The 15,898-nt window shown below is 39.3% G+C and overlaps 1 protein-coding gene across 1 annotated transcript; it reads right to left on the reverse strand.

The window, feature by feature from the left end:
• Positions 1 to 1,235: 1,235 nt before the first annotated feature.
• On the reverse strand, positions 1,236 to 1,838 carry LOC127137310 (uncharacterized). The gene has a single exon (XM_051063782.1). The coding sequence runs from the start codon at positions 1,836 to 1,838 to the stop codon at positions 1,236 to 1,238; it is 603 nt and encodes a 200-aa protein (XP_050919739.1).
• Between the last annotated feature and the right edge of the window lie 14,060 nt (positions 1,839 to 15,898).

Consider the following 15,898-nt stretch of genomic DNA (forward strand, 5'->3'; position numbering starts at 1 on the left):
ATCTTCGAAGCATCGCAATAAACCACAAACGGTTCCTCGGGATTTGGCAAAATCAAAATCGGAGTCGTTGTCAACCTTTTCTTCAACTCAAGGAAACTTTCTTCGCATCGGACATCCCACACAAAAGCAGCACCCTTACAAGTTAACTTAGTCAAAGAAAGTGTCAACTTAGAAAATCCTTCTATAAACCTCCTATAGTAACCTGCCAAGCCTAGGAAACTTCTTATCTCGGTAACTGACGTAGGAGCTTCCCATTGCAACACCGCATCAATCTTCGATGGATCAACCGCAATTCCGTCACCGGAAACAACATGACCAAGAAAGCTAACTTCTCTCAACCAAAACTCACGCTTAGACAACTTAGCATACAATCTCTTCCCTTTCAACACTTGCAAAATAATACGCAAATGTTCCACATGCTCTTCCTCCGACTTAGAATAAACCAAAATGTCGTCTATGAACACCACCACAAATTGATCCAAATAAGGATGGAAAATGCGATTCATGTACTCCATGAATACTCTCGGCGCATTAGTAACGCTGAAAGGCATCACCGTGTACTCGTAGTGTCCATAACGAGTCCTGAAAGCAGTTTTCTGAATGTCCTCATCTTTCACCTTAATTTGATGGTAGCCCGACCTTAGATCAATCTTATTGAAAATACGAGCACCCACTAAACGATCCATCAAGTCATCGATCCTTGGGAGTGGATACCTATTCTTAATCTTCACCTTATTCAATTGTCTATAATCAATACAAAGTCGCATGCTTCCGTCTTTTTTTTTTTCACCAGCAAAACTGGAGCTCCCCAAGATGATACACTAGGTCTCACAAACTTCCTTTCAAGCAAATCCTCAAGCTGACTCTTCAGTTCAGCCAACTCTGATGTTGACATCCTATACGGCGCCATAGAGATGGGTCTAGTACCAGTTATAAGGTCAATAGTGAACTCAACTTCTCTTTCTGGCGGTGCACTAGGAATCTCATCGGGAAAAACTTCAGGGAAATTGCACACCGCCGACAAGTCTGCAATTACAGTCTGACTCTCCACAGTTAAAGCAAACAACATCCTTCTGCTTACAATCACGAGCCGCATGTCCCGGCATACCACAACGGAAACATCTCGTTTCACCAAGCGTACATACATTACTCTTGCGACCCGGCTTTCCACACTTGAAACAGATAACATTAACAGGAGCATCTCCCCCACTTGTTCTTCGACCTGGAATCACTTTCTATTTCCCTTTTCCAACCGAAGTTTCATATGGCTTACCACGGTTGTGTTGGCCCCTTCCTCTCTTCTCAGACAAGATCTTATAGTGTGCATTGTTGTCCTCTTCAAAGATTCTACAACTATCAATCAGATCCGCAAAGACGCGAATCTTTTGATATCCCACAGCTTTCTTAATTTCCGGACGCAATCCATTTTCAAACTTGATGCACTTAGAGAATTCGGCATTGGCTCCATCATAGTGAGGATAGAACTTAGCCAATTCAGTGAACTTAGCAGCATACTCCGTGACTGACAAGTTCCCTTGCTTCAACTCGAGGAATTCAATCTCTTTCTTTCCTCGCACATCTTCTGGATAATACTTCCTCAGAAATCCTCTACGAAACCCTTCCCAAGTAATCTCCTCGCCCGCAGTTTCCAACCTTAGACGAGTGTCCACCCACCAATCATCGGCTTCACCTGACAGCTTATGAGTTCCATAACGGATCTTTTGCACAAGAGTGCAATCCATTACTCTGAAGATTCTTTCAATCTCCTTCAACCAAGCCAAGGCTCCTTCAGGATCATACCTACCCAGAAAAGTAGGCGGGTTCTCCCTCTGAAACATCGCCAGACTACGAGACCCCACGTTCTCGTCAGCATTGGGTGGGTTCTGGAACGCCTAAACCATTGCCTGCTTAGCTGCAGCAAGAGCCTCATCATTCCTCCCAATGTTTCTTCCGGCCATCTTACACTTCTTCTCACAACACAAACAAGGATTAGCAACAAATTAACAACACAAGGTCGTTAAACAATAAAAGACTCAACAACGTGGTCGGATGGACCGACCTGCTCTGATACCACTAATGTAACACCCCAATTCTACCCGTCGTAATTTCAATTAAAAATCAGAGTAAACAAATTTCACACAAAATTGAGGCATCACATATATCATTTCATCAACACTTAAACAAATTGCACAACACGGCAATTGCGCAAGGATCCACTTAGTCCTTGGTAAATAATAAACAACACTGTATATGGATTCACCTAGTCCATATAGCAACAAGACACAAAACATCGCAACGGAAATCATTTAGATAATTAAGTTGAGTCGTACATCTACACATTCAAAAGAAAACAAGCAAACAAATGTCCATCACAACTATCATATACAATGATATACAAAAGGGCATTGTTACTATCAAAATCATGAAAAACGTCCATTAACCCCTGAGTGTTACAATCCTAATCAGAGCAATGACGCCAAAAGTGTGCTACCACTATCCTCCTCTCAACGTGGAGCACCTGCACGTTACCAATATAAAGGTAACGGCCAACAACAAAAGGGTGAGATACTCAAATCATATAATCAAGATAATGATAAGCAATATATAAGTAAATTCGGAAAGTTAGAAATATTGTTACCACATCGCACAATCCTTCACTTGAATGCTTATGTATTTAATCATAAACAAAGTCAATAATCAACCACAACATCAATGTTACATCATAACATCTCATCACTTTAACATTTCATCAATCCATCATAAAACATTACGATTCATCGCATCATCTCAAAATATCACCGCACATCATAAACCGTCACATAACAACAATTATCACAAAATGCGGAAATAAACATAACCAACATATGTGACTCAACTATGCAAATGCTATGCGGTACCGACTCGTCGCTTTGCCATCAATGCCAAGGCTTTATGCCCACTTCGCTTTTTCCAAAAGGCCACGTCGCTATTACCAAAAGGCCACGTCGCTTATGCAAATGTATGTGACTCCATGATAAATGATACACATACACCAAAATCATCATCGCATCAACATAACTCATCACAATGGCCGAAGCCCACGTCGCTATTGCCATTTAGGCCACGTCTCCATTCACATGCAAAAAAGCATTCACACAACATCATCTTCACCAACATTCATACATATGTTTATATATAAAACAAATGAGAATATTCATCACAATCAATTGTTTCATTATACAATCTCTTAGGTAATTCAACCTCATTCTATGTTTATTTACATCACACACCTACACACTATAGTTAAGTGGTATTCCTCATTAATCAAATAGGCTTCCTACTATATCAATTATTAATCACTTTTCCAAAATAATCACTTATTAAAATAAGCCCTTATAATGGCCTATAAACATCAACAACATGTAGAAAATTTCATAAGCTTCGCAACACTTCGAACGGGGACCAAAACGGAGTTACGGTTCAAAAGTTATGACTTTTTGAAGTTTATAAAAGAATTCTGTTTTCAACTCAGTTGGCGCCGCGAATTTAGTAGAAAACAGAGAAAATACGTTTTTGACCGTTAAATACCTTCCGGACCTCCGATTACGATTCCGTAAAAAGTCTCATTCTCAGAATTCAACGGACTACAATATTTTCAATATTACAAAGTCATTCTAACCACAATTTAACTTTTATTTCATCATTCTAAACATCATTAAATTAATTTCCAACACTTCCTAAATTTACAATTTGTGAAATTACTCATACTTTAATTCATCAACACAATAACATATTTTTCACAACATACATCAACCCCAAACCATCAACAACAACACAACACACAATGTTATTTATCATTCTTCTAAACCTAACCCTAACATTTTGCAAGGAATTGATACATGTTCAATAATCACAAACAATCAACACTACATCAAGAACACAAACAACATTTTCAAAGCCAGGAATCCAATCACAACATCAAAACCCAACAATATCATCTAACAACCATTACCCACATAAAACCCATCATTTTCATAATTATAGGAAATGATAACTCACACCCTTACCTTAGAGATGAAGATTGAGTTACTCTATAGTGTTCTAGCAAGCTTGGGTTGATCAAGATGATGCCCTTCTTCTCCAATTTCCTCTTCTTCCTCCAAACCCTAACTTTTCTCTCTTTTCTTCTCTTTTCTCCTCCTTCTCTCTACTTATTTCTATTTCTCTTCTTTCTCTTTCTATCTTATTTCTATTCTATTTCTATTCTATTTCTATTCCTTGTTTTAATTAAATAAAAACTAACTAATGGGCTTAATTGTTACACCTCCCTTAATTACTATATACACCACTAGGCCCAATAGCTATTATACCACAATTCTCATAATTAAACTCTAATAATAAATTAACACACAATAAAATATTTTACCGAAATAATTATAAATCAAACATTATAAAAATAATAATAATAACACTTAATAAAAATCGGGGTTTACAACTCTCCCCCACTTAAATATTTTCGTCCTCGAAAATTACCTCTTTCGAATAACTCAAGGTAGGAGTCGCGCATCCTGTTCTCCAATTCCTATGTCGTGCTTTCTCTGACTGCACCAATCCAAACAACCTTCACCAAATCAATTTCCTTTCCCCGTAGGGACTTCGTCTCACGACCTTCGATCCTCAAAGGCATCGTCTCAACCGTAAGGTTATCGCGCACTTGAATATCATCCATTTGAATCACATGAGACGGATCCGGAATATACTTCCTAAGTTGAGACACATGGAACACGTCATGCAAATTCGAGAGGTTTGGCGGTAACACCACTCTATAAGCAACTTTTCCCACTCTACTCGTAATTTGATACGGTCCAATGAAACGAGGAGTCAACTTCTTAGCTTTCAATGCTCGTCCAACACCGGTCGTAGGTGTGACTCTTAGAAACACATGATCACCCTCTTGAAATTCCAAATCCTTTCTCCTCTTATCATGATAACTCTTTTGCCTACTTTGAGAAATCTTCATCTTATCCCGAATCATCTTAACCGTCTTGGTAGTTTCTCGAACAATCTCGGGTCCAAGTACCACACTTTCACCAGATTCATGCCAACACAACGGAGTCCTACACCTCCGCCCATACAAAGCTTCAAAAGGCGCCATTCCAATACTTGAATGGTAACTATTGTTGTAAGTAAACTCCATCAACGGAAGGTGAATATGCAATGAACCTCCTTGTTCAAGAATACACGCCCTTAACAAATCTTCCAAGGATTGGATAGTCCTCTCCGTTTGACCATCCGTCTGAGGATGATACGCCAAACTCAACCTCAACTTGGAACCTAAAGCTTCTTGCAAACTCTTCCAAAATTCTGAAGTGAACCTCGGATCTCTATCCGAAACAATACAAAGAGGAACACCGTGCAGCTTCACAATAACATTGGTATAAATCTCCGCCAACTTCGACACCGGATAACTTATGTTAATAGGAATAAAGTGAGCCGACTTCGTAAGCCTATCAACAATCACCCAAATAGCATCACATCCTCTAGATGTATTCGGTAAACCTGTCACAAAGTCCATGGAAATGCTATCCCACTTCCACTCAGGAATTTCTAATGGTTGCATTAACCCCGCAGGTTTCTGATGCTCCACCTTTGATTTCTGGCAAGTCAAGCACGCATACACGAACTGAGCTACTTCATGCTTCATTCCCGACCACCAAAATAATCTTTTCAAATCTTGGTACATCTTAGTCGCTCCGGGATGAATACTCAAATTACTCCTATGGCTTTCTTCCAAGATCATCCTTTTTAAATCCACATCATCGGGAACACAAATCCTATCACGAAACCTCAACACACCTTGTGCATCCAATTTGAAATCCTCATTCTCAGATTATCCGAGTCCAATGATCACATCAACAAGTTTCATATCCAACTTCTGAGCCTCTCTAATGCTATCAAGAAAATCATTGTTAATCTTTAACATACCCAAAATCACATTTCTTGGTGTCACCTCGATCACTAAGCTCATATCTCGGAATTTCTCAATCAACTCCAACTCTTTCATCATCAAGGTCGACATATGCAAAGTCTTCCTACTTAGAGCATCGGCCACCACATTCGCTTTTCCCGGATGGTAGTTCAACCCAAAGTCATAATCCTTTAGCAATTCCAGCCATCTCCTTTGTCTCATGTTCAGCTCTTTTTGATCAAACAAATACTTCAAGCTTTTATGGTCACTAAAGACTTCAAATCTAGATCCATAAAGGTAATGTCTCCAAATTTTCAAAACAAACACAACCGCCGCAAGCTCCCAATCATGCGTAGGGTAGTTCTTCTCATGAATCCTCAATTGTCTAGAAGCATAAGCACACCTCCTAATCCCATCTTAGAAGCATCGCAATAAACCACAAACGGTTCCTCGGGATTTGGCAAAATCAAAATCGGAGTCATTGTCAACCTTTTCTTCAACTCAAGGAAACTTTCTTCGCATCGGACATCCCACACAAAAGCAGCACCCTTACAAGTTAACTTAGTCAAAGGAAGTGCCAACTTAGAAAATCCTTCTATAAACCTCCTATAGTAACCTGCCAAGCCTAGGAAACTTCTTATCTCGGTAACTGACGAAGGAGCTTCCCATTGCAACACCGCATCAATCTTCGATGGATCAACCGCAATTCCGTCACCGGAAACAACATGACCAAGAAAGCTAACTTCTCTCAACCAAAACTCACACTTAGACAACTTAGCATACAATCTCTTCTCTTTCAACACTTGCAAAATAATACGCAAATGTTCCACATGCTCTTCCTCCGACTTAGAATAAACCAAAATGTCGTCTATGAACACCACCACAAATTGATCCAAATAAGGATGGAAAATGCGATTCATGTACTCCATGAATACTCCTGGCGCATTAGTAACGCTGAAAGGCATCACCGTGTACTCGTAGTGTCCATAACGAGTCCTGAAAGCAGTTTTCTGAATGTCCTCATCTTTCACCTTAATTTTATGGTAGCCCGACCTTAGATCAATCTTACTGAAAATACGAGCACCCACTAAACGATCCATCAAGTCATCGATCCTTGGGAGTGGACACCTATTCTTAATCTTCACCTTATTCAATTGTCTATAATCAATACAAAGTCGCATGCTTCCGTCTTCTTTTTTTTCACCAGCAAAACTGGAGCTCCCCAAGGTGATACACTAGGTCTCACAAACTTCCTTTCAAGCAAATCCTCTAGCTGACTCTTCAGTTCAGCCAACTCTGATGCTGACATCCTATACGGCGCCATAGAGATGGGTCTAGTACCAGTTACAAGGTCAATAGTGAACTCAACTTCTCTTTCTGGTGGTGCACTAGGAATCTCATCGGGAAAAACTTCAGGGAAATTGCCCACCACCGGCAAGTCCGCAATTACAGCCTGACTCTCCACAGTTAAAGCAAACAACATCCTTCTGCTTACAATCACAAGCCGCATGTCCCGGCATACCACAACGGAAACATCTCGTTTCACCAAGCCTACACACATTACTCTTGTGACCCGGCTTTCCACACTTGAAACAGATAACATTAGCAGGAGCATCGCCCCCACTTGTTCTTCGACCCGGAATCACTTTCTGTTTCCCTTTTCCAACCGGAGTTTCATATGGCTTACCACGGCTGTGTTGGCCCCTTCCTCTCTTCTCAGACAAGATCTTATAGTATGCATTGTTGTCCTCTTCAAAGATTCTACAACTATCAATCAGATCCGCAAAGACGCGAATCTTTTGATATCCCACAGCTTTCTTAATTTCCGAACGCAATCCATTTTCAAACTTGATGCACTTAGAGAATTCGGTATTGGCTCCATCATAGTGAGGATAGAACTTAGCCAATTCAGTGAACTTAGCAGCATACTCGAGGAATTCAATCTCTTTCTTTCCTCGCACATCTTCTGGATAATACTTCCTCAGAAATCCTCTACGAAACCCTTCCCAAGTAATCTCCTCGCCCGCAGTTTCCAACCTTAGACGAGTGTCCACCCACCAATCACCGGCTTCACCTGACAGCTTATGAGTTCCATAACGGATCTTTTGCACAAGAGTGCAATCCATCACTCTGAAGATTCTTTCAATCTCCTTCAACCAAGCCAAGGCTCCTTCAGGATCATACCTACTCAGAAAAGTAGGCGGGTTCTCCCTCTGAAACATCGCCAGACTACGAGACCCCACGTTCTCGTCAGCATTGGGTGGGTTCTGGAACGCCTGAGCCATTGCCTGCATAGCTGCAACAAGAGCCTCATAATTCCTCCCAACGTTTCTTCCGGCCATCTTACACTTCTTCTCACAACACAAACAAGGATTAGCAACAACTTAACAACACAAGGTCGTTAAACAACAAAAGACTCAACAACGTGGTCGGATGGACCGACCTGCTCTGATACCACTAATGTAACACCCCAATTCTACCCGTCGTAATTTCAATTAAAAATCAGAGTAAACAAATTTCACACAAAATTGAGGCATCACATATATCATTTCATCAACACTTAAACAAATTGCGCAAGGATCCACTTAGTCCTTGTTAAATAATAAACAACACTGTATATGGATTCACCTAGTCCATATAGCAACAAGACACAAAACATCGCAACGGAAATCATTTAGATAATTAAGTTGAGTCGTACATCTACACATTCAAAAGAAAACAAGCAAACAAATGCCAATCACAACTATCATATATAATGATATACAAAAGGGCATTGTTACTATCAAAATCATGAAAAACGTCCATTAACCCCTGAGTGTTACAATCCTAATCAGAGCAATGACGCCAAAAGTGTGCTACCACTATCCTCCTCTCAACGCGGAGCACCTGCACGTTACCAATATAAAGGTAACGGCCAACAACAAAAGGGTGAGATACTCAAATCATATAATCAAGATAATGATAAGCAATATATAAGTAAATTCGGAAAGTTAGAAATATTGTTACCACATCGCACAATCCTTCACTTGAATGCTTATGTATTTAATCATAAACAAAGTCAATAATCATCCACAACATCAATGTTACATCATAGCATCTCATCACTTTAACATTTCATCAATCCATCATAAAACATTACGATTCATCGCATCATCTCAAAATATCACCGCACATCATAAACCTACAAATAACAACAATTATCACAAAATGCGGAAATAAACATAAACCAACATATGTGACTCAACTATGCAAATGCTATGCGGTACCGACTCGTCGCTTTGCCATCAATGCCAAGGCTTTATGCCCACTTCACTTTTGCCAAAAGGCCACGTCGCTATTGCCAAAAGGCCACATCGCTTATGCAAATGTATGTGACTCCATGATAAATGATACACATACACCAAAATCATCATCGCATCAACATAACTCATCACAATGGCCGAAGCCCACGTCGCTATTGCCATTTAGGCCACGTCTCCATTCACATGCATAAAAGCATTCACACAACATCATCTTCACCAACATTCATACATATGTTTATATATAAAACAAATGAGAATATTCATCACAATCAATTGTTTCATCATACAATCTCTTAGGTAATTCAACCTCATGCTATGTTTATTTACATCGCACACCTACACACTATAGTTAAGTGGTATTCCTCATTAATCAAATAGGCTTCCTACTATATCAATTATTAATCACTTTTCCAAAATAATCACTTATTAAAATAAGCCCTTATAATGGCCTATAAACATCAACAACATGTAGAAAATTTCATAAGCTTCGCAACGCTTCGAACGGGGACCAAAACGGAGTTACGGTTCAAAAGTTATGACTTTTTGAAGTTTACAAAAGAATTCTGTTTTCAACTCAGTTGGCGCCGCTAATTTAGCAGAAAACAGAGAAAATACGTTTTTGACCGTTAAATACCTTCCGGACCTCCGATTACGATTCCGTAAAAAGTCTCATTCTCAGAATTCAACGGACTACAATATTTTCAATATTACAAAGCCATTCTAACCACAATTTAACTTTTATTTCATCATTCTAAACATCATTCAATTAATTTCCAACACTTCCTAAATTCACAATTTGTGAAATTACTCATACTTTAATTCATCAACACAATAGCATATTTTTCACAACATACATCAACCCCAAACCATCAACAACAACACAACACACAATGTTATTTATCATTCTTCTAAACCTAACCCTAACATTTTGCAAGGAATTAATACATGTTCAATAATCACAAACAATCAACACTACATCAAGGACACAAACAACATTTTCAAAGCAAGGAATCCAATCACAACATCAAAACCCAACAATATCATCTAACAACCATTACCCACATAAAACCCATCATTTTCATAATTATAGGAAATGATAACTCACACCCTTACCTTAGAGATGATGATTGAGTTACTTTATAGTGTTCTAGCAAGCTTGGGTTGATCAAGATGATGCCCTTCTTCTCCAATTTCCTCTTCCTCCTCCAAACCCTAACTTTTCTCTCTTTTCTCCTCCTTCTCTCTACTTATTTCTATTTCTCTCTCTTTCTCTTTCTATCTTATTTCTATTCTATTTCTATTCTATTTCTATTCTATTTCTATTCCTTGTTTTAGTTAAATAAAAACTAACTAATGGGCTTAATTGTTACACCTCCCTTAATTACTATATACACCACTAGGCCCAATAGCTATTATACCATAATTATCATAATTAAACTCTAATAATAAATTAACACACAATAAAATATTTTACGGAAATAATTATAAATCAAACATTATAAAAATAATAATAACACTTAATAAAAATCGGGGCGTTACAACATCCACTGACGAGGCTATAGTAAAGATTTAGCGATGTTAAATGCTAATTCCCTTTGTTGTTGCTGATAAACTCATCGCTTTCTACAGGTCATGTCAAGATACAAAAATGCCACCAAGAAACATTCAATCACACTTCGCTGGTTTTACTCCCGTTGTTCCACCAGCCTTTGAGAAGAATGGTTCCATCGACCTGAAGTTCATGGACCCAAAGGCCATGGTTTTTAGGTCGATGCCCACTCCTGGTAACAAAGAGTATGTGGCCTGGCTCAATAAAGTCCAAAATAAACGCCAGGAACAATGAAAAGCGATTTGCATCTTCGACATCATCCAAATCTCGAGGAATGCCCATCGAATCAATCCTTGTATACTGCTTGCTTCGATGTACTTCTGGGAAGGTTCGACTAACACCTTTCCACTTCCTTGTGGTATGTTAACGCCTACCCTTTTTTACGTGGCAGCCATCATTGGTTTCTCACCTCTGGGCGAAACTTTTGACCCAACTCTTCCAATGGAAAACACTTTTATCTTCAATCGTGCAAGTTTTCAGAATTACATTGAAGATCACTATGATCAAGACTCCACTAAAGTGTCCGACGAGGAACACATTTCTTTTCTAACTCTTTGGCTCTCGTATTATATGTTTTGTCCTGGCTCTCTGCAGATAGCTAAGAGCTATATAAGCCTGGTGATCCAAATCCATGAAGGTCAACAGGTTTCTTTGGGTAAAGTTCTGCTAGCATCTCTTTACCATTATCTAGGGCTCGCGACACTAGAACTAAAACTTCTCCACTCTACTTCTAAGGCCTTAAATCTATCTGGCCTCATGTGGTTGCTGCAACACTGGTTAAATGCCACCTTCTAATATCAATTGGGTTATCCTATGTCAGAGCGTATGATGTGTTTGAACCAGGATTGACCTATAGAAGCTGTAAGACTTGCCTTGATGACCTGTCAGGAGACCCCTAACAAACATCTTTTCATGAAGTACATTAATATGTTCATTGAATCCACCTCTTTCATTCCAGGAATGGCCCCTTTTATGGATCGAAACTTTGGTACAACATGGTTAAAAAACCTTTTTCCTGGTGATTCTTCACAAGCTGCAGCATTGTCGAGCGCTGTGTAGAGGGCATTTTTGACTCCCACGATGTTGTCCTTCAGGATAGAGGTTGGGTCGAAGGGGTATGGATTTATGAGCTATCAGCCCAACTTGGTGGCTCGACAATTTGGCTTAATCCAGATGCTTCCAAAGTCTTTGGTGTCTCATCCAACTGATATTGTGTATGTTGGTCGACAAATGAACTTTGAAGGTCATAAAGCTTGCCTCAAATTTCATAAATCGACTCAGTGCCTTGAGTTACCCATTTTCAACTTTCAATAATCCTTCCTAACCACCAAAGACTTTGACAAGTGGTGGTCTGAATACCAATATCAGTACTTCCCCAATGCACTCTTTCTCCAAAACATGATCGATGCTTTTTCTACCCTTGCTGGAGAAACACCGACTTCACAGTCGCATATTGACGCTCCCGTCGAGAAAACCCAAACTATTGATGTCGATGAGGCCCAACCAAAGAAGGTAACTACTGCTCCCTTGCCTTTCCTTTCTTTAGGAAGCAAAAAACCCACTAGCCTTCTCTGTATTTGTTTTCTTGGGTCGAAAGCGGGCTCCAATTGTTGCGCCAGCCCCAAACAAACCTCCTAAAAAACAAAAAGCATTTGCAGCTCCGAAACCGCAGGTATTTCACGTCTTAGTGTTTCATGATGTTTTAATTCAGTCAATCGCTTACGTTTATTATGACTTAGGTTCTTGAAGAAGTGACTTATGTCGAAAACGCTCCAACTTCCCCATAACACATAGCTTCAAAGGTATTTGAACATTCTTGTTTCGTAACCTCGTGAATGTTTCTTCGACGTTGATCCTAACTTCTTTTTACACGAAAACAAGGATGATTCGGCTCTTGTTGAGGCTAAAAGAAACGTAAGGGTTGAAACTCATCCAACAGAAACTTTCATCCTCTTGAGTCCCCAAAAAACTGTTGATTTTCATGGCACGTCGACTGAGGACAACCAAAATCCCGACGCGCATCAAATTCAGGGTCCTTCGACCGCTGCTGGCTAAGGTAATACAGCCGCTACTGGTGGCGAAACCCTCTCGCCTACTTCCAGCAATCTGATTAGTGAAGGAACATCCAATAGGACTCTTACTCCAGAGGATATTCTATACATGAAGCAGCAGAACCTGGCATAGACTTTGAGAAAGCTGCAAAACTTTGCCAAACGTCGACTGAGGTTCAGCCCTCTAGCTCGACTGCCACGCCTAGTCCAAAAATGGATGTTTTTGTCACTCTCAAACTCCAACAGCTAAGAACCTATTTGTTTGAGCGTGAGGTTTTGGCCTTCGTCAAAGAAGAAGATGCCTTGGGGGTCAACATCCTCAAGCTGCTTGACAAGCTTTCTCGACACAAGCTTCTTGCTCTTGTGGCCAACTACCTGATTGAATTTGAAGCTTTCTTCACTTAACTTGTCAAAGACCTCACTCTTTATCGGAATTCTGACTCTCAAATTAAGACGAAAATTAACAAGATGAGACAAGAATGGGACTTTCGTGAGGTTTGTGAGAGGAAGCTCAATGATTTTGAGGCCAAGAAGCAAGAACGTCTCAATAAGCGGCAAGCCTTTAACCAGAAAATCTCTGACTATCAGGCTCAAATAGTTGAGGTCGAGGAACAAAAGGCTTCCTTGGACTCAACTGAACCTCTTCCGGCTCAAGACGTTGTCGACGAGGAGATTCTCTAGGGGATTGCACATTGTGAGAAGGCCCTTGAAATTAAAGAAAGGATTGGCCAACTGCGGGAGAAGATGGACCTCCTTGACAACAGGATTGCTCATGAAAAGACCTTTTTTGAAGACTTTAAGTATGGATTTCCTGCCTAATGTATTTCTCCGTAGAGACAATGTAACTCCGATTGGAGATTTTGCATGCCATCTTGGCTTTTTCCATTTTGTCTTTGATAAATGATCAGTTTTATTACCTTTTGATTTGAATCTCTTGGAGCATAGGTTTATATTTTTTCAAATATTTCCCATTTACCCTTAAGATTCGTCGATTAATACCCAACTCTTGAATTTCATAGGCATTATTCGTAAACGTTTAATTACTTGAATGGTCCTTCCCAATTAGGTGACCATTTTCCTAAAGTTAGATCTCTTTGATCCATAGGTAAAATCACCTTCCAAACGTAATCATTTATTTCAAAGGTTTTTATCTTCACCCTTTTATTGTATGCTTTGGCCACACGCGCTTTTTGTCATATCAACATGTCTATGGAACTAACCTTTCTTTGTCTAAATCGGTCATTTCATCGAACATCAGTCTCCAATATTTTTCCAACGGAATGTTATTTTGTCGTTGCACCCTAACTAATTGTAAACAGATTTATGTTGGCAACACGATATCATTCCCAAATTTCAAACGAAAAGGCGTTGAATTGGTTGCCTCCTTCGAGGATGTTCGACAAGCCCAAAAAAATTGATCTAATGTTTTATGCCAATTCTTAGGTTTCTTGGCAACGTGTTTTTTGATTAAACCAATGATCACTTTATTGGTTGCCTCAACTTGGCCATTTGCTTGGGCGTAGTAAAAGGTGTAGAATTAACCAACTTGAATCCATTTTCAACAGCAAATTCTTGCATCTTTTGACCCACAAAAATTGAGCCTTGATCTGTAGTAATGGTTTCAGGAATTGAGCCTTGATCTGTAGTAATGGTTTCAGGAATTCCAAACCTATACACAATGTGTTTTTAAATAAATTCGATCACAACCTTTTGATCCACTTTTATCAAAGGGATAGCTTATATCCATTTTGCGAAATAGTCTATACCTAATAGGATAAATTTTTATTGTTTCGACGAGGCTAGTCGAATCTCACCGATGACATCTAACGCCCAACCTCGAAAGGGCCAGGGCTTGATGATTACATGCAAATCATTGGCTGATACATGTTAAATGCTTGCATGTATCAGACATTCTTGATGTAACACCCTTCTAAAAATACCCCAAATGTTTAATTAAAATAGCAGTATATCATCAGAGTAATTATGCCCTTAAGGGTGTCACACAATCATTTCACACCATTTATCCAAAATATCCTGTCATGCTCATTTATTTAATCAAATAAAACATTTGCATAATACGCAGCGGATACAGATCAAATCGATCATTCAAAAACATGTAACTCATACATGTAAAATCATTCAACAACCAACAATGAAAATAAGACAAAACATCCCGTCCCGATGTTACATCTATCAGAGCATGACCCACTAAGGAATTACACTAGACTCCGAACATTAGCTTCTACTCAACTCACTGCTCGTTACCTGAAAAATAGTTGTAAGGGTGAGTTTCTCAATCGATATAATAAGCATTATAAAACATCATGTAATGCTAAGTAATTTAACACATTAATCACCCTAATCAGATCATACATTCAGCAACGGCAACATCAACTAAAATCATACTCAACTCAACCACAAAACACACGTATAATATTGGAATACATCCATTCATATTATACGCCATACAATACAAATGCAATGAGACTCCATGCATGCGGTACCGACTATTTGTGAACATATAGTTCACCTCACCGTCCAAATCCAGGCACGGCTACCAAGCCCACTAGTCCCACTCATTTGAGACCTAGTGACTCACTCACTAATTCCTCACCATGGGAATTAGCTACCACCCCAAGGGCCATGCTATGCACGCTAATTCACCTAGCATGCAAACATCAACAACAGTCCAAAATGACTAACTCACTAATTCCTCACCATGGGAATTAGCTACCACCATAAAGGCCACAATATGCATGCTAATCACCTAGCAATGCTAAATCATCAACCACAATTCAAGAATAGACATATGCTCACACTCTAAGCCATAAAACAGTCTATTCACAAATGCACACATAACTGATACATTCACAGCATCATGCATACCATCACACATCATCAATATTTTATCACATAAGCATATCAGATCATGCCAAAGAACAACCACAGTATTAGCACACTCTACTAATACCTATACTACTCAAAACAA

This window comes from Lathyrus oleraceus, chromosome 4, assembly GCF_024323335.1.
Source record: "Lathyrus oleraceus cultivar Zhongwan6 chromosome 4, CAAS_Psat_ZW6_1.0, whole genome shotgun sequence".
NCBI classification, from domain to species: domain Eukaryota; kingdom Viridiplantae; phylum Streptophyta; class Magnoliopsida; order Fabales; family Fabaceae; genus Lathyrus; species Lathyrus oleraceus.

Excerpts from the sequence above, each read along its gene's own strand:
- LOC127137310 (XM_051063782.1), bottom strand. The coding sequence starts at position 1,838 with ATGTTTCAGAGGGAGAACCCGCCTACTTTTCTGGGTAGGTATGATCCT.